At 41.9% G+C, this 19,303-nt stretch overlaps 1 protein-coding gene across 1 annotated transcript in view; it reads left to right on the top strand.

Moving 5' to 3' along the window:
- The window catches only part of LOC135496305 (zinc finger protein 423-like), a 56,213-nt gene that overhangs the window by 30,850 nt on the left and 6,060 nt on the right, over positions 1-19,303 (top strand). The window contains exons 4-5 of the mRNA XM_064785561.1: positions 9,739-9,980; positions 14,562-14,701. Of these exons, the coding sequence (XP_064641631.1) occupies positions 9,739-9,980; positions 14,562-14,701 (382 nt within the window). The remainder of the gene's footprint in view (positions 1-9,738; positions 9,981-14,561; positions 14,702-19,303) is intronic.

Here is a 19,303-nt window from a genome sequence, read left to right as displayed (position 1 = left end):
TTATGAATAGTTCGTTGTCATACTAATCCAGGTGTTGAACGTGATATCATAATTAGGACGGCATCCTACCCTATGCAACGGGCCACGTGGCAGGAGCACCTCACCGGTGATACACGGAACATCACACAAACACCAGTAACAATTGAAAACAAAATTTGGGCCTTGAGATGTAAAGGCCAGCATAATCTTTTCACATTTAAAGAAAGAACCCCTATGTTGCAGAAGCACAATTATAACTGCTCATGAAAACAAGGGAATATCAAGAGAATAACGGAGAGAATAGCTACTATCTGTTCCAGAGTGAGAATTACTCAGCGGGAGAGCAATTTGTAAGTTTTCTCTAACACCGAAATTGTTCAGAATGGGCCCAAGCTTTGTTGAATCATTGTTACCGGGAAAGTGATTTTGAATGGCACCAAGTGAGATCGAGATGGAGTTTTTCCGGCTGGGAATCGACCTATGGTATTTTTGCGATTGTGTCCCCCATGGGTTCACTGCAGACAGATGGATGCTGTCCCAAGCAACGACTGTTGGCCTCCCCCTACTGCGCAAGGCAGTCGTGGCAAAATTATGGAAATCCTTGGATTAACTTTTGACTATCAGATTCCTTCTTTGTCATCTGTTGTTGCTGTATGATCCTTTCATCACTCTTGAAATCCTGAGGTGATTTTGAAAAATATGTCAAACTTTGTTTGTCTCATGGTCCGTGTAGAACGTGTTAGGAATCAGGAAGTTTTCAAACAAATGGTCATGTTGAAATCTTTGACACTATCTGTGTAATAACCTTACCAATCGAGGACAACTCAGCTGATTGCGCTGTGAAGATGCATCCCTTTCACCAGTTATGATAACTCCGCATAACATTGATCAACGACCCTTGGCCGTCGTAACCACAGATAACATCTTGATGGTGCTTCATCTTTGCTGGAGGTTCATTGCCGACTCTCAGTCGCAACCAGAATGCCGTGGTACAATCACTTTAACTCACACATTATTACAGCATCAACAACATTGATTTACTGAAATTACGCGATTTGGAATTATCCCCTCGCTGTCACATTTTGCCCCAGATGTGTCGTAAGGATGAATCAAGTGTTTTCGAAAATACGCCAAGTGTCCTCGACAAGTAAATTACGAACATGGGTTCTTCCCTCCTCCAGTGACTGAAGAATACTTCGGAATGTTGTAATAATATCAGCATTCTAACCAAAATTAACCTCGCTGATATGATGTCAATTATTTGCTCGAGTGTCTCATGACTTTCTGTTTTTCACTTTGATTATGTTTTCACAAATGAGAAATTTCTTTTTTTAGGCAGTTGATGCAAATGTATCTGTTTTACATTTCATACATGTTGTATGTTTTGGTCATGATCACATGCCACAGTGATTTGAATTGCATCGTCGCGGGACCCTGTATGCAGTGCAACAGAGATACTATTTGGGAAAGACTACGATATTGTCTACTGAGATTTCTTTAGCTAAATTTCTGCTTATGATCTGTTGGATTTTTGTCCCTACTGATAAAATGGGACACAGGCCTTAGCAGAAAACCCACGCAATTTGATCAAGTGAACACCAGATCCCTCGTTACACAGGCTTAACGACATCACATCTTTACTCTTTAAAACCAGTGCATCAATGTGTATAAATTGTACATGAAAATGTGTCATTTAGAGCATGAAACCAACTAAGTTTTGATGCTGTCACATTCTCTTGGGACCTCGCAGATTATAAAGTTCAGTGCTCTTAGCCTCTTTGTTAGAGATATTTTTAAATACCTTCAAAAAATCATATTATGTAAGCTTGCCTGTCACTTGTGACTCATGATATTTTTAAGTGCTGAAAACTCAACTAAATATCAGTATAATCCTTTAAAAGTTAGCTTTTACGAAATCCGCTTTCTCCCAGTGGGTGTCCCGGAAGATGACAAGCTTACATCGGCCATCTCTGTAGACAGGATTTTATTTTTGCTTTGGTCGCTTTCCGGAGTTGAATTTGAGACACTAGCGTGATGGGGGAAGTGCAGGGCCTGGTTGTTTGAGAGCATGTTGGCTCATCATGTTCAATGATGGGGGAGGTGCAGGGCCTGGTTGTTTGAGGGCATGTTGGCTCATCATGTTCAATGATGGGGGAAGTGCAGGGCCTGGTTGTTTGAGAGCATGTTGGCTCATCATGTTCAATGATGGGGGAGGTGCAGGGCCTGGTTGTTTGAGGGCATGTTGGCTCATCATGTTCAATGATGTGGGAGGTGCAGGGCCTGGTTGTTTGAGGGCATGTTGGCTCATCATGTTCAATGATGGGGGAGGTGCAGGGCCTGGTTGTTTGAGGGCATGTTGGCTCATCATGTTCAATGATGGGGGAGGTGCAGGGCCTGGTTGTTTGAGGGCATGTTGGCTCATCATGTTCAATGATGGGGGAAGTGCAGGGCCTGGTTGTTTGAGGGCATGTTGACTCATCATGTTCAATGATGGGGGAGGTGCAGGGCCTGGTTGTTTGAGGGCATGTTGGCTCATCATGTTCAATGATGGGGGAGGTGCAGGGCCTGGTTGTTTGAGGGCATGTTGACTCATCATGTTCAATGATGGGGGAGGTGCAGGGCCTGGTTGTTTGAGAGCATGTTGGCTCATCATGTTCAATGATGGGGGAGGTGCACGGCCTGGTTGTTTGAGGGCATGTTGGCTCATCATGTTCAATGATGTGGGAGGTGCAGGGCCTGGTTGTTTGAGGGCATGTTGGCTCATCATGTTCAATGATGGGGGAGGTGCAGGGCCTGGTTGTTTGAGGGCATGTTGGCTCATCATGTTCAATGATGGGGGAGGTGCAGGGCCTGGTTGTTTGAGGGCATGTTGGCTCATCATGTTCAATGATGGGGGAGGTGCAGGGCCTGGTTGTTTGAGGGCATGTTGGCTCATCATGTTCAATGATGGGGGAGGTGCAGGGCCTGGTTGTTTGAGGGCATGTTGGCTCATCATGTTCAATGATGGGGGAGGTGCAGGGCCTGGTTGTTTGAGGGCATGTTGGCTCATCATGTTCAATGATGGGGGAAGTGCAGGGCCTGGTTGTTTGAGGGCATGTTGGCTCATCATGTTCAATGATGGGGGAGGTGCAGGGCCTGGTTGTTTGAGGGCATGTTGGCTCATCATGTTCAATGATGTGGGAGGTGCAGGGCCTGGTTGTTTGAGGGCATGTTGGCTCATCATGTTCAATGATGGGGGAAGTGCAGGGCCTGGTTGTTTGAGGGCATGTTGGCTCATCATGTTCAATGATGGGGGAGGTGCAGCTAGGGCCTGGTTGTTTGAGGGCATGTTGGCTCATCATGTTCACATGTTGTCTTATGTACCAGTGTACATATAACAGCAGGTCAAATCGATGTTTCAAGCCAACATGCTTTCTAACAACTAGGTTTTACCACGATAGGATTGGAATCTGGGAGGGATGAATATTGATATTCATAGACCATTTCTGACCCACTGCCATCTTTTAGCATGTCTGTCTCTTCCTAAAGGTCTTATCCATCTGATGGCTTCTGTGCCGTCTCTGCAACTAACTGGAGGATGATTGGGACATCTGTACTCACTCGTAAGACAAAATATCGTCCTCACTTTCTTTCAGTCATTCTATAAAAAAAGAAAAAATGCAAGTTTTTGTGATTAGCAGATTGGTAGATGAGAAGCAACAACCTTGCCACGAGGTCATTAGGCACTGTGCCATCATGGCACTTTATGTGTCACCATCATCGAAATTTGGATTGTGAAAAAATTATTGTCCTGTCGGTGGTAATCATGGACACAATTTAACCTGAGTCTGTCCCAAGTGTGCAGTTATTACTGATAAAAATTCTGGTACAAATTCGTTGGTTACTGGTGTGTGGCTATGCGACTTTTTTCAGCTACTTGGGCTACTGTAGGCTACAAAGAAATCCTCACGTAACCAGCTTTTCCTTGTTGTACGCTTTTTGCCATTTACACTGCCATGTCCTGGTCGCATGTTCTCTGTCATCTCGAGTGGACGATACAAAATGTGGTCAAAGAAAAAATGGAGAAAAAAAACGTTAACAGAATATTGTCGTTTGTGCTGTTGTTAGAATGATCAAGAGCTGAGAAAACACACCAAGCACTCTTGACCGAAACTATTTTGCACTTGGCATCACGCAGATTTCGTTCATCGATGCGTGCTGCAGCAAAAAAGACTCCGAATAAAACAGTCGTACCGCCTCAATGGTATAATGATGTGAAAATTGCCTTGCATTTTCCACAGAAGTGCTATGTGGCTTAAGATACACTAAAAACCCACTATGCACTCTTCTCCAGATTCAACGAAACATCAATGTCGCAATCTATTTGGTAAATATTAGGCGGCGGAATCTTGTCACTTTTTCAGTGCCAAGTGTTCACTTCTCAACTAGGATAAGAGTTGGTTCCGAGTTAACATTGTCAACATTTGTGTCACATAATCTATTATATTCTCTTTACTAATGTATATGCCTTCTAGGTCAAGTTCAGTTGAAAGGTACAACAGTTATGTAGATGACATGGTCGATGCATCTGATCATAAAATGACAGTTTGCCGCATTACACAATGACCATATCGAAAGGAGCGATCTTCCAGTGTTGGCATTTGGTGCAATGTTGTGATAGGGTGTGAATGATGTTGGTCAAGACCCTGTTTCTGGGTGCAATACTTTTCATGTTTTCTTTGCTTATAGATATTGGTATTGATCTGTTCTGGTTCTGGTTTGTACGGACTGTTCTGAGATTTGGAGCTGAATCCTTCGTGATTTTGCAGATAACGAATCAACGTTTCTCATCATTGCCTGTAGGTCACTTTTCACTCTCTCAGTTGATAGTTGGTAAGGAACAAGTGCTTGCCGAGGATGACAATGGAAGTGCTCTCATTGTTTGGAAAAACACAAGTTACTTTGTACCTGAGAGTCAATACAAGAGAAAGGAAGGTATTGTAACCTATTGTAGACTGTCAACTGCTGGCTAAAGTCAGAATCATTTAGCCAAATGGTACCAGCAACATCACGACCGCAGGTCAAAGTGACTAAAAAAGTCTGAGCCTAAAGTGTATTCTAAAAAAGTCTGAGCCTAAAGTGTATTCTCAAATGTAACAAAAGCCAAATTTTATACACAAGTGTCAAGAAGCAATAAATAAACATGGCAGATTATTTGAAGACTGGAATAAGTGAATAGTTAGGACGGTTGTTGACAATCATTGAGATGTGTGGATGAGTCAGAGAACTTACTGTTCAGTGAGTGGAAATTGACATAGGCACATTGAGAAAAGCAATTCATAGAAATGATTTTAACTGGATGTCCCACTACGTCTTGCTGCTGGGGGACCTTTTTCGAGGGGAGAATGGTCTTTTTCAGGATGCCAGGATCTTCATAGGGCCTTCAACTGCAGCCTTCGACTGCATCACGATGATGAAACTGTGCAAATACCCATTCTGAGACACAAGAGCAAAGGAACAACAATATAAACGATCATTACTTTTTGCCTTGAAAGTCATAGCATGGCATGTAGAGTCCCATCAAGGCTGTGACTGGGTGACCTGTAAGGAGGACCCAAGTACCTGGCCTACCTAATTGCACACACCACTCGAGGAGTAAAAATGACAAGACGTCAGCATCCAGTCGACGAAGGACCACTCTTGAGGACGAGGGTTTTGTAAACGCCATTAAACGATTATAATAGTCCATTGAAATAGGGAATTGGCTTTCTCAGTTCAAGTTTTGCCTGCTGGTAGTTTCACATTTAACGTTCCTTGGGTTCTGTGTTGTGTTGTTTCCCTGGATCAAGATGTCATGAGAACTTGGGGCACAACTTATCTCAATCCTTTCACTGCTTGTGACATGTATGTCGTGTAATGTAACATGTCTCATCAGAGCGCTGAAATTGGCTATGTGTACCAACTGATGTGGACCACTACTCCAATACATTCATCACCCAAACCACTAAAACTTCAAAATATGGAACGCAACAGTTTCCTTTATGGGCATAAATAAAGATGGCAACTTGAGTAAATGTTCCTTTTATAACTTGGACAGCTTCATAAAGAGTCAAAGCCCTACCCTCTGTCATGCTTTTTCAAAGTACTGTCTTTACCCCACATTCAAAGCTTCAAAATATTGCTATCCGCTATCCGTAACTTCGAAATATTGATCACAATGCTATCCATAACCCAAGATAACAACTTGAACAAAACGATTCCACTCCAACGAAGAGATCCATTGAGAAGATGGAGAATGCAGACATATGGAGGCATCTTCAACACTTGAAGCAGACATGCGCTTCAACTTTGAAGAGCACTTGAAAAAGAGTGGTCCATTGAGGTGACGAGGTGTGACACCTTAAGCATCGTGTAATGGAGAGATGAGCAGGAGTATTGGCAGCTCTGGAAGGTGTGCTGCTTGCGACAATACTGGGACCAAGAACTTTGCAATCAGTGTGTCTAGGGGACTCTATGGGCAGCATCAAGGTATGACCATCTCCTGAAGATCTCCTCTGCAAGCACCACATCGAGTCAAAGAAGAACTGGTGTGACACCTCCAGCATTGTCTGAAGGAGAGATGCCCAGGAATATTGGTGTCATGGGATATGCTGTTCTCGATCATACTGGGCACAGGAAGTTTGTGTTTAGAGGACTCCACTGGTGGCATTGTGTTAGACCCATCTCCTGCAACTCATCTACCACCATGTTTTGCTGGCAGTTCCGCAAGAGTCAAATATGCTATCCAATCTAATGCCTTAAATGATTCATCTGTATAAGGAATATCCTACAGTCTGACTTAAAAAGCCAGGAGCACTACTTTGTTACCAATTGGGAATTTGAATACATAAAAGTATCTTACAATTTGTGAGTTTTCATTGGGGGCGGAACTAACTTTTGGGCCAAAGATACAAACGTCACCATGAAAGAATGACTGTTATCAGAGATAGCCACAAAGATCATGGGTCAGCTTAGCCTAGGAGCAACTTAGCGCATTAGGCTATATAATGTGGACCCTGTATGGAAGGAAAGATACCAGAAAAACAACCCTCAGGACACGTATCACATTCTTGTCAAACAAACGCGAGTCTTGAGGAGGATGCAGGAATGATGGGATAGGATTGTTTCGGGGTTTGACCTCATGTTTCATTAAGCCCCTAAAAGAGTGGGCTAATCTTGAGAGAGATCACTCCGGAAGGCGTTCGGTGACACCTTTTGTTGAAAACCCACGGCGACATAACTCCATAACATCGCAACGTCCACAGACAATGGCGTCCATTACGCTTAAGTACCGTGTTCTTAATTTGCGAAATTATCATGAGGTTTCCAGAAAGAGCTGCCATCAGCGATGTGGGGCTACATTAATATTCACCATTGTTATGTAAGAATATATTGAAATAGCCAAAGTGGTGTATGGGTATAAACCTTTCTTGGGAGAGTTTGGACAATACAGGAAAAATATACGATAGTGTGCCGTGTCGCGCGAGGGTTGTACGTTATTGTAATGGCTGATATGCCTTGGGACTGTTGATACCATGTCAGCACTTGGATATCATGGAAATCCATTTGAAAATTAATACTCAGTCATCTGCAATGATGGGCATATTGTCAACAGAACTTTTTGACCGACGGACTGATATTCATGATTTTAGTCTGCGTCAAAGCCCGGCGGATTGCCTGTTGCTATCTGCAAATGTCCTGGGATGGATCAAAACGTTTACCGAGTAATATCATTCTAAAGAGTCGTGTCATTTCAATATAGTGTCTGTAAGTGAAATAGCAACAACTTCTGATTTTTGTTCTATTAATCATATCACAGAGCGATTTTGTATTTGTAAACAATAGTTGATAATTTTCTTCTTTTTGTTGTGACATTTACTATTCCTTCAAAAGTTTGTTTATTTGTAACAAGCTGACAATGAATTGGCCCCTTCATACTGACTGAGATAAGACGTCATGCTTGCTGTACATCATGACATATACTGTAGTCAGTATACAGTGGAATGAAATCCACTCTTGCTCATCTTTTTATACCAAAGTTTTCCAATTCTTGGAGAATTATGTTTTTTAATTAGTGTTTTGATGGAGTATTCTCATCTGATAACATGTTGTTAAAGTCGATACCAGTTTTGCCCTCAACAATCTCCCTAGTTAGCAGAAGTCTTCCCGCTTATCGTTTTTTAGGGCCAGGTCATTACATAGACGCGGGTGTTTGATTGGCTGACGGCTTGTGATGAAAACAACGGCATTCCCCAGCGGTATTGGTTCACTTACCAACCAATTCTGTCCCAAGTCCCCATACCAACGCAGCTCATCACCGGGTTGAAAACGCTTTGAACTCTCTGCGACTTGGATGGATGTTGGACCGTTTTTTATAGAAAACCTATCTCGGAAACATCGCTCTCATACATTGCGCCACGTCTCTAAGGTGTTTGACATTCAGGGAGAACGTGATAGATTATCGCTCTCGGAGGCACGCTCCATCAGTACGAGGATGAGAAGCTTTGCATTGCTAAACATGGCCATGTCCCCTGAACCCTTGGCTCCCGTACCATGGCATACCTACACCACAGCGCTCCGTCCCACGGGCTTCCAAACCTATATGATTAAAGGCTGCGTTATGGAAAATAGCTGTTGGAACTAACACTTCAAATCCCCAGTGGTCCAACTCTATGATATTTTGGTGATTACGAAAGTTTCCCAATGCAGGTTCGTTACTTAATCATCTTGCCGCCCCCAAGAGAGTTTTAGCGTTCAGGTCAATATGTCAGAAAAAGAAGTCTGTCGTCGATTTTTTTCTCTCCATTCCTGACTCTAACCACGAAACTGGACAGTTTTCGGCTCGTAAAAAACTTTCTTATGCAGTTTGTAAGTCTCCGAGGTGTAATGAGTGTGTCTCAATTTGCCAACTGTGAAATTAAATAACGGTGAAGTGGGACATCTCTAATCCCTAGGTGGCAGCACTCTTCATACTAAGATGAGGTCGTTTCTGTTTATATCCTTAGCTGTATGACTTTGAAAGGTGATTGGCTCTAGATGGCCACAGACTGTAAATGACCTCAGTTTAGTAAGCTGGATAGCAATACAACCTTTTGTCGTTAGAAAGGCAGGTCTCCATTGTCGAGCATTTCAATTTTGGTCATTGTCCAAAAATGTTTTCACTTTTTTTTCTTTTCAAAATGAAAATTTTCAGAATTTTGAACTTGTGAAAAATTGGGGGTGTGCACACACACACCAAATCCATCCCCGATATCATAAGTGAGATAATCACCACTGGGGTGACCGGACCAAGTTATTAGAATCGCCCAAATCCCACTGAGACTCTGGTAAAGACGTTCAAAATTCTATCTGATTCAAAGCAACCCGAGTATGATTCAAAGCAACTTGAGTATAGAATTCTTTCAGGTACGCTATGATTTCGTATTTGAATTTTAAATGGCCCAAGTTGCGATGGTAATGAGTATTTTAGGAGAGAATTCTGCGTCCATTGGGACTGGAATGATAAAGTGAACATGTCATTGGGAGAATATAAGATATGTGTTTAAAGTCAGGGCAGATTGGTAAGAGGTTGTATTCGGACAAGGAAATGTTTTGCTCTGAATACTGTTGACTCCTAAATTTCTGTGGATTTTGCAAAAACTTCCTGATAGCAGATTGGCCTTGGTGATGACTGATGGGCATCTTCCCAGTCCTCAATCCCAGACCTCGTATAAACCTTTTCCTTCTTCTCTCTACTTCCAGATAGCTGTGATGAAAGCCCCCTTGGCCTTGATGATGGGACACTCTCCCGTTCCTCAACGCCCCTGTCATCAGATACTGGGAAGAGCCCAATGGCATTCCATCCCTCACCATTCTCACCGGGGTCAGAAATTGCGGACAGTGAGATCCCGTTTTCTGTCGGAACTGATGAAAGTCACCCGTATGCCTGCCAGTTCTGTGAGAAAGCATTTGCTAGGCTGAGCCATCTTAAGAAGCATGAGCAAGTAAGTTTGAAACGGTTTAGATGAATTTTTGACTCAGCTTTGACTGAGAATATGTTAGTGGTTTAAGCTTCTTGCTGTGCCAGGGCTTCAGCAGCTGGCAGTGGTCTCGCTGCCGCTAGACTTCATCTCCGACTATCGGCAAGTATGTCCCATCAACACATAATAAAAACTTCAACAAGTCAACAAGCGGCATTCACTTCAGCTCAGGCGATGAAACACGTGCAGATCACATTGAGTTGTGACTCTTCAATAAAAGTTGGCCATTTTGAGAGCCGCGACAGAATGGTTTGTACTCTTGTTGTAACAAGGAAAGAAATATAAACTATTGCCTGGCGTCCAGAGTGCAAGTTGTGCTGCAGCTCTGTGTCCTGATTATATGTCTCTAGGTCCTGATTCTATGTCTCTAGGTCCTGAATCAATGTCCCTGGGCTCTCATTCTATGTCTCTAGGTCCTGATTCAATGTCTCCGGGTCTTCATTCTATGTCTCTTGGTCCTCCTCCTATGTCTCTGAGTCCTCATCATTCTAAGTCTCTAGGTCTGTGTCTCCCATTCCAAAATAACTGGAGACTTATAGAACTTCTTCGACAACACTCAGAAAACCAGCATGCTAGAATCCTTGCTGACAAACTGCAAACATATCTCAAGAAAGAACTCATGAAAGCTCTCACTGTATCTCTTAGTACTTTCTCCCATTCTTAAAGTGATGAGAAATTTAAAGAACTCTTCAGCCGACTTCTTTGACAGAAAGACACCAATTGGAAAATACCTCAACCGCTACTAGCCTCTTTGAATATTGACATATTTCTGTGTCATTTTCACTTTCTAGGGGAATGTTATTTGCTCTCCCATCTAAGGTAGAGTCCATGAGTGATGTTACCCGCTTTATGAGGGTATACCACACTTTTCTCTTTGATAGAGGGAGGTTGGAGGACATCAAAATGGTTCTCGTCATACCTCCTTCGTTCTTCAATGAAGTTTTCCATTGACAGCTCTTCAGTGGTTTGTGTTGACGGTATTGAACTGATCGTTTGGGTTGACCCTCTCTTTCCCCGGTGCAGTTGTCCATGTCTCGCTGCTCATCTAGTCCAGTGGCATTATGTATCATCTGTTCCTCTATGATTGCGCATTAGGACAATGGAACGGTGGTATTCATGTTCATATCCCTTTTAACTCTTTCACAGCCCACTCGGTAAACACCTACATGCTATCACTGGCCCACAACTTGCGTACTTTTGAGAAGAAGTCTTGAATACTTGAGATGAAGCCAACTACTCCACAGCATTATCACAACAATAGAGTAACAAGATTGTGGCTCTTGGTCATCAGCGGAGCACTCCTTGACATCGTTTCGCTTTTGGTACTTCAAACCAGCATCTTTGTTGCATTATGATAATAATGATGATGAGACAGAAAACTGAAAAATGGAGAACTCGTGCCACTCAACCCATAGATGAGCCCTAAACATAAGCCGTTCTGCCGGAAGTTGATCTGTCTTTTCCAATGTGCGCAGAAATGGTCTCCTTCAATGATTGGTATGTGTGACATCTCCGTCTAAAAGTTAATATGCTAAATAAAGTACACTTTGCAAGTTTGATGAAAAAAGACCAATGTTCTTTTCTCATTTCAGAATCATTCAATGGATTAGGCAATGTTTACTATGACTTTTAGCCTGGAAATCTTGGCTTGAATCACTTGGACTCGAGCAGCGTAATGTAGTGTTTTAGCAAATGGGAGTCAAGAGGTACTTCGCGGGTGTTCACTTAGGCGGTGGCTTATCTCCGATACTGCTCAAGTGTGGGTTATTACTTGAAATCTTCTAGGAACAGTTTTTTGGCATAATTTACTGTCATTTAAATGCGTGTATGCATAATAGTGTGAGAAGTCCGCTGCTGACTCCAACCCTTGAAATTGGCATTCACTCTGTTTTGAAAGACTTCCAATTGAATGGCTCATGTAAGTGCTCATCTATGGGTTGAGTGGCACGAGTTCTCCGTTTTTCAGTTTGTCTCATCTGTGGACACATCTAGGCCTATCACACGTGATGAAGAGCAACACTTATCATGTCTAGTATATCATCACGGACAGACATCACATAGGATGGGATATTACCAATTGATTTTTAGAGATACTCCTCTTCAAGTGCTCGATCTCCAGTACTTCTAACACCTGTGACGTGAGAACCTAATATGCCTATGTCGCAGTATCCTTTGTTTGATGTGTGAGGCAAGCTTTTGGATTGAGAGTCCGGGGAGCTCCTTCAGGCCATGTGGCTGAACCCTCTGGTTAGAGGAGTATAATCGTTTTGACCGAATTCAACTATGCCGACATTAGGTGCCAAAATTCAATGGCTTTTTGACTAATTACAGTTGCCAAAGCAATCACTTACATAGAAGTTGAATCCATTGCCTGTGAAGACTTCGCAGTTTCTCCATATCTTTCTGTAAAACTCCCCTGTACCACACGGGAGTGTCTGATGCTGTCCGTGAATATAGGTTGGTGAAACTCAAGTATTTCTCCTGAGATGCATTGGGCAAGGCAATATGATATTGCCATCTACCAGTAACTCACTACAACCGCGGGCATTGGTAGTCATTCAAACTTTGTCATCTTAAATCTATATGATAACTCTAGACATGTCTTTTGGCCTGGCAGAAACGTTTTAATATCTCGTCAAAAGCCACTAGATGCAGAACACCAATTTGGGATGGACAGAAACTTGTGACGCTTCATGCTTGAGTTTTCTACAAAGAACTATGATCTTCATGACCACTCTTAAAAGAAAAAAAATTTGGTCCTCAAAGGGAGTTTGCTTTCCCCATGATTGGTTGAAGGAGTATCTAACCTCAGATTGTATAGGTTCAAACTTGGGCATCAGATGATCTTGAATATTGTCGTTATTCATAATATGACTATGGTCATCAAGAAAGTGTTTAGATCTTTGATCTTATATGGTCATGATTTGATAGGAAAGTGTTTCATGTTGTCAGTGAGCAGGAGGCTCTGAGGTCATGAGAAGTGGCAGGTGCCCCCTGTCCTAGTCAGATCTTACTGATCCTGAATTCACTTGATTTCTTTCTCTCATAATCGAAAGTTAGAGTTGGGGTTTGTAGTTTGATATCAACTGGGCAATGGTTATTAACCCAACGTCTCACTTTAACCACGGTCTATCCTGAACCTTTTCAGTAGATCTCAGATGAGCTGCTTAGTCAGTGCCACAACCTGAGCATTTTTGACCAACGCCCATTCGTACATCTGGATGGAGTAAGGCAGGTGAGATAAGAGTCCTGCCTGGTGCCTCATGCTGATACTGCGGGGATCGAACCAGGGACCTCTTGACTGCAAGCCAAGAGTCCAAGCTAGTCGACTGCGACTTCAAGAATCACCTTCATATCTTCATTTAATTTCAATAGAGAACAGTTTATTCTTCAATTCAATATAGTACATATTTCACACTTGTTTGAACTGTGCATCAGGTTGTTCACAACTTTTGAACAACTCATCGTGTCCAGAGACATCTGTTTAACTTTTCAATGGTTATCGCCACTCTATTACAATCCCTGATTATCCAATACTCATCTGAGCCGAGGGGTCTTGTCTCTGACAGACATTCATGTCCTGGTGCCGCTCTGCTGCTGCTGCTGTGTTCATGAGAGTCTCAGTCATTCTCTTGCCTAAACCAGAGACCTGTCTGTAGACTCCAATCAGCACACATATTACGCTATGTTAGGGGATTTCAGGACAGTTGAATGTATAGAGTTGTACTGGCCGAGCCATGAATCCACTCCAATCGCTTGTCAGATGTTCGTCCATTGGGCCAACACACTTCCCAGTATCCACTTGGTGCCAAGTCTGAATAACATTGAACCTAAGGCACAATCTTATTCATGACTTCTAACCCAGAAGAGAAGACATCATATTGACGATTCATTCTTGATCTGGTTTAGAGATACCTCCTTGACTTACGAAATTGGGTGCCCAATTTAGAGTTGTTTTTCACACTCGAGTGTCTCTTATCTTTCACCAATTTTATGCACTGTCCGAGGTGACTTCTGGTCCAACACAGACATATAAGTGTACTATTAAAGAATCCTTCAAACAATTTGATGACAGATACCTTCTTGACCTACAAGATTGGTTGCCCAACTTGGTGTTGTCTTTCATCTTCTAAGGTCTCTTGGTTACATCATGTGCCCTGTCTGAGATGGCTTTTATCCTAGAACAGACATAAATTATTGAAGAAGATTCCTTTTGGTCAATCGCATTCAGTATGATTAGATACCATCTTCACATACAGAATTGGGTGCCCAAGTTTGAGTTGTCTTTCACTCTCCAAGACTCTTGGTGTGGTAAGGCACTTCTAAATGTCGTCTGCTTTCATCATGCTCTGCATTGGTTCATTTTCCTGTGACCAGGTGTCTCTAGTGCATGGGCTAGGAATGATGTTAAGCCTTGGCAACGATTGATAATGATGTGTGTTCTTTAGTTTCCTTATGTGACACCAGGGGAGCCCTGGTGAAGCCAAGTTAAAGGTAATTAAGTAACTTCTCTATTTCACCAATTCCATTGTTTTGTCATTTCAGGTTCATGCTGATCTCCTGCCGTTCAAATGTAACTATTGTAACCGATTATTCCGTCACAAACGGAGTCGCGACCGCCATGTGAAGCTGCATACAGGCGATAAGAAGCACAAATGTCTGAAATGTGATGCTGCATTTGCCAGGTGAGATTGATATTATCAAAGTTAATCACAAATTTAATCAGCTTTTCAGCATTCATCTCTTCAACCATTTTTGTGACCTCTTCACAAACAATCCAAGATGTACCAACAGAACAGTGAGCCACTTTGAAACAAAAAAAGTTACAGGCAACAATGGAATATGCTCTTTGTGGCTTATATCAACCCTTCATTGCCCAGCTGAACAGTTACTGACCACTTGTATTTGATGCAAATGGTTGGTGATGACTGTACTCTAAGTAGAGACTCTTAATCATGTTAAAGGTCTATGGTTTGTTCTCCTCAATGCCTCTCTCATCGAATGCTTGCTTTCTTTAGATCTCCCCCACGAGCTTTTGGCGTCCGTATTTGATTGTGTTGAACCCATCTGTATCATTAGCACTTGAACTGTCTGAGCATGTTCGCGACAAATACAATTTAGCTCAGACTGCAGATGAGCACACTTGCGGAACACACTTCATTGTTTCTACAAAAGGTGCCAATATTGACACTGGCTTTCTAAAGCCGTTTTTAAACGCTTGTCAAATGAACCACAAGTGTTAAACACAGCCACAATTAAACACATCAAGAGAGATGGAACCTGTGATCTTCTTTTATTCTGCCAGCAGCTAAACATTTGAGGTTAACCAGTCCAACTATTGTCAATTCAAGTGATAAAGGATGAGTTCAAGATGGCCGCCAAGAGGAGCCATTGATGAGCCTTGCATAAATACTAGTTTGCCAAGATTTTAGTGTCCACTTCCATTCTGTGGTTAACAGGTCTAAAATGGATATATGGAAAATGTACTTTTGCCTCAATTCAATTATTACCCAACAGAGCATCTATGTTTAAAGTTCTTTTTCTTTGCCATGTTTTCAAATATGCATAAACACACATTAAACTATTCAAATCGGTGTGTCTGAAAACCATGCCATTTGAAGTTTGTAGTTGAAGTGTGCTTCACGTTGCCGCTGCAGCGTCAAGTGGGTTGTAGGGAAATGGAGACACCACTTGCAGGAGTCGCACAGTCTAACCTACTGGTCTTTTAAATTGGCCTGGTCGATTCACAGTTTCACCACTGGGAGCATGTCCCGAAAACAGCCCAGTTAAAATGAGAAGAGGAGTGTTTTTAGGATGTTCAATGCACATGTTGCAATCTTGTGGCAGCAAAAAACTTGATTTTGTATTATCTGGAGAAAAAACATGATCGTACTTTAAGCGTCTCAGATTTAATTTGAGTGTCTTTGTGTGGATCGGGTTACGCCATAAAATCATGTTATCCGTGATTGGCCATTATATCGCCCCTTTCAAAGAGTGTGAACACGCAGTGACTAGTCACTTTACCTCTTCACGATTAGGTCAAGTCGCAAAATGGCGTCAAGCAATACTTCTCAAATATCGCACACTCGTTTGCCTGTTGAAACATCAAAATAATACCACAATTGCCTGCGATGATACGGTTATCTTTAAAAATGAACTTCAAACAGAATTAGCTTTTTTGTCATTTTGAAGGTCCTTAAGTTTTTATGAAATGAAGAGTTCTTTGTTTAAGACTAGCTGGCGGCATCGTTCTTCCCGACTGTGTACTTTTCATATTTCTTTTCCTTTCCGGATGATGCTTACAATGGTATGCACAACTTCGCCACTGGGTTTGAAATGTGGTGCGTAACATCAGTGTTTGTTTTCAAATTCATATCATGTTGCTCTTGAAATGGTTTAATCTAAAATTGTTTATTCTCAAACTTCAATTGCTTTGGCCAGGTTTAGGGTCTCCAGATTGTTGATACAATAATAATAAATAATAAAATGAAATAAAATCTTTTTATGGGAATTTTTCAATCAGAGTGGAAGGAACTTCAGACAATCCCTTCAACCCCTGGTTTAAAAAGTTGCTTTACAAAGAAACCACATAGTATGTCACGCAGGTGTTTGACCAGTCTTTCAAAGTCTCGCTTTGACGTTTGTAATCATGCTACACATCCATTATCCAAAAGTCCAAACACTGAGCGCAGTGGTAATTTACGTTCAGCTTTGTAAATGATACTTTTCTGAGTCTTTTTCATCAACTCCGTTTCCGAGAAAACAAAAAACTTGAATGTCAGCTTGTTTACAACTACAACAGGTTGGGTGATAGTCAGCGGGGATCTTCAAGTGTGAGATCCCCTGTCCTTTGCTGCTATGGGCGGTACCTGTAAACAACTGTCAACAGCGCTAAGTGCGAGATCTTGGGGGAGGGGGGTTGTAGGAGAGACTAAGGGGAGGGATAGGGTGTTGGTTGGCGAGTCTTTCAATCACCTGAGGCATCGTTGATCATTTTGGTTTTGCTGTACCTGATTGCTGCTTTCATTCAAGGTCTAACAGCAGCGCTTGCAGTGCCGAAAATTGCGTTTTCAGGTCTCATGAGCCTTGAATATGCATGCGAATTCCCTGTATTGAATCCTAGCTTTTCCTTCTACACACTAAGTATGCTTTTCTAAGAACACAATGTGTGTATGTGGCCCGTCAAGCGGGGACCACCAACCTTACCCTCCTGTGAATATTTTCCTGCCAAACAACAAGGGATAAATAAAACAAAAGCTGTGGGAAGGGTTTTGTCACAGAATCCAGGGGATAACCTCCACAGGTCAACTTCCTTCCCCCCTCTATTAAGGACAGCCATTATCAGTCCCAAGGGTGTCCATAATAGTGCATGAGGTTCTACTTTTTGCCTGAAAATGCACTTTTTATAAAAAATTCACAGAAATGACCTGGATAGACCACTGTCGTAAAGTACATTCATAATTGATACTTAAAACATGACCACCTAGTGCCAATACTTAACCAAGAGTCGTGCTCTTTTGAAACATTTAAGTGAACTTGAAGAAGCTATTTTAAAAACAAATTCTTTGACTTTGAATGCGATCGTGTTGAAGTAAGACTTGAAAAGTGCCTCGACTGGAGCAACAAGTTTTTGGAGAGAGTCAGAAGTAGAGAGACTTAGTGGGATCTGTCAGTTACTGCCACACACAAAAAGGTTCTTGAATAGTTGTGATGCACCTTTTGTAGGTAAAAGGGCTGTCTGATCTGTAATTGCAGCCAGAGTTCCTCCAGGAGTTCATAATCTGAGCAACTTTGAACATTATAGGTATACTCCCTTACAGAATAAAACCTCTAAGTGCAGAGCAAACGCTGAAGAAGAAGGTTCTTTTAATTACAGAGACGACACTGTAAGTCTGAGACCTTTGCCAATTTTCTTTCTGAAAATTTAAGGTGAATGGAGAAAGGCCTTTATGAGAGACCAGAACTGGTCCAAGAAAAAGCATTAGACTCAGACTAACCAAGTCCAGCTTCTTCTCCGACTGTGAGCAGTCTGTAGTTTCCTGTTCACCTTAACTTGCTGGTATCAAAGGTGCAGTTTGCCAGGGTCAATCTACAGAGATTTTGAACCAATTTAAAATATTCAAGTCAAAATGAGCTGCAAGTTTTAAAGGGCGTCTCAATGACTTCATTAGCATATTCAACTATCGTCGACAACAGAGCGTTGACAAGAGTATAAGCACCTATTAACGCGATACTCTCCTTGGCCAATCACTGTTCGTTCACTCTGCAGGTGGCGTACTGTCCCTCGGTCTTTATAGGCATAAGTTAATGTGAGACGAGTTAGTTTCGTCCAGGGACTTCTAGCCGTAAAGATGAAGTTGTTGCACAAGCTTCGTGATGACAGGTTCTTTAACTTTAGGTAGGTCTATTTTGTTTAAAAGGGCTTATATGGGGTGTTTTGATTGAAAGACCAGTCAGGGTTCTTGAGAAAGAGGGTGGGAGGGACAAGATGACAGAGTCCTTTGCTAGGCAGGCCTGGGTCCAAGGGGGGGATTCATATCGATCATATCCTCAGATTGTGCACCATGACAAAATCAGCTGTTTGCGACAGGTCTTTGGCGGTTTCCAAAGCTTTGTTTTCAGTGACTTTTGCTCCAGCCAAAAGTCCTGTCTTCTTTTGCTCAGCATGATCATTAAGGGACTCCAACGGTTGTGCAGAATGTGACTTGGCATTTTCTCACCATGGCCATATTTGCGGGAAGTATGTTGATGAATGAAGTTGTTTGCTTAGATCTTTTTTGGTCCAAATATTTCAAGATGATGACAACAATTTGATTTTGTTTCAAGATCTAATTGTCCTTTCAGAAACTCTGGGTTTTTTTGTCAAGAATTTTGAAGCCTAAACAAGGGCTATTGACAATGATAACTAGGTCAGTGATGGTAACCGAATATGTTAATTCAATGTCAAGACAAGGGCTATCCAAAATGGTAAGACTGCCAATGACATGATTGATAGGAACAAGATATGTAAATATGCATCATTAACAATGACAAATCGACAAGTACTGTAACCAAATATGTAAATTAATCCCACTACTGGACGTTGTTTAACTTCTTCACTGAAATCAGAACATGGGAAACAAATACAAAATTCAAAAGAGTAACGGAATCAACATGTCGTACATATTTATTCTCAAACTTGAAAAAGTTCACAAAGTCATAGCAAGATATCTTCTGTGCTCTGATGACTATTTTTTTCAGTTTCATTCTTTTCGGCTCAAAATTCCAACCGCTTCATGGTCTTTCAA

Source organism: Lineus longissimus, chromosome 11, assembly GCF_910592395.1.
Source record: "Lineus longissimus chromosome 11, tnLinLong1.2, whole genome shotgun sequence".
Taxonomy (NCBI): domain Eukaryota; kingdom Metazoa; phylum Nemertea; class Pilidiophora; order Heteronemertea; family Lineidae; genus Lineus; species Lineus longissimus.
The sequence above is the reverse complement of the archived record's forward strand: the minus strand, read 5'-3'. Positions and strand labels throughout refer to the sequence as shown.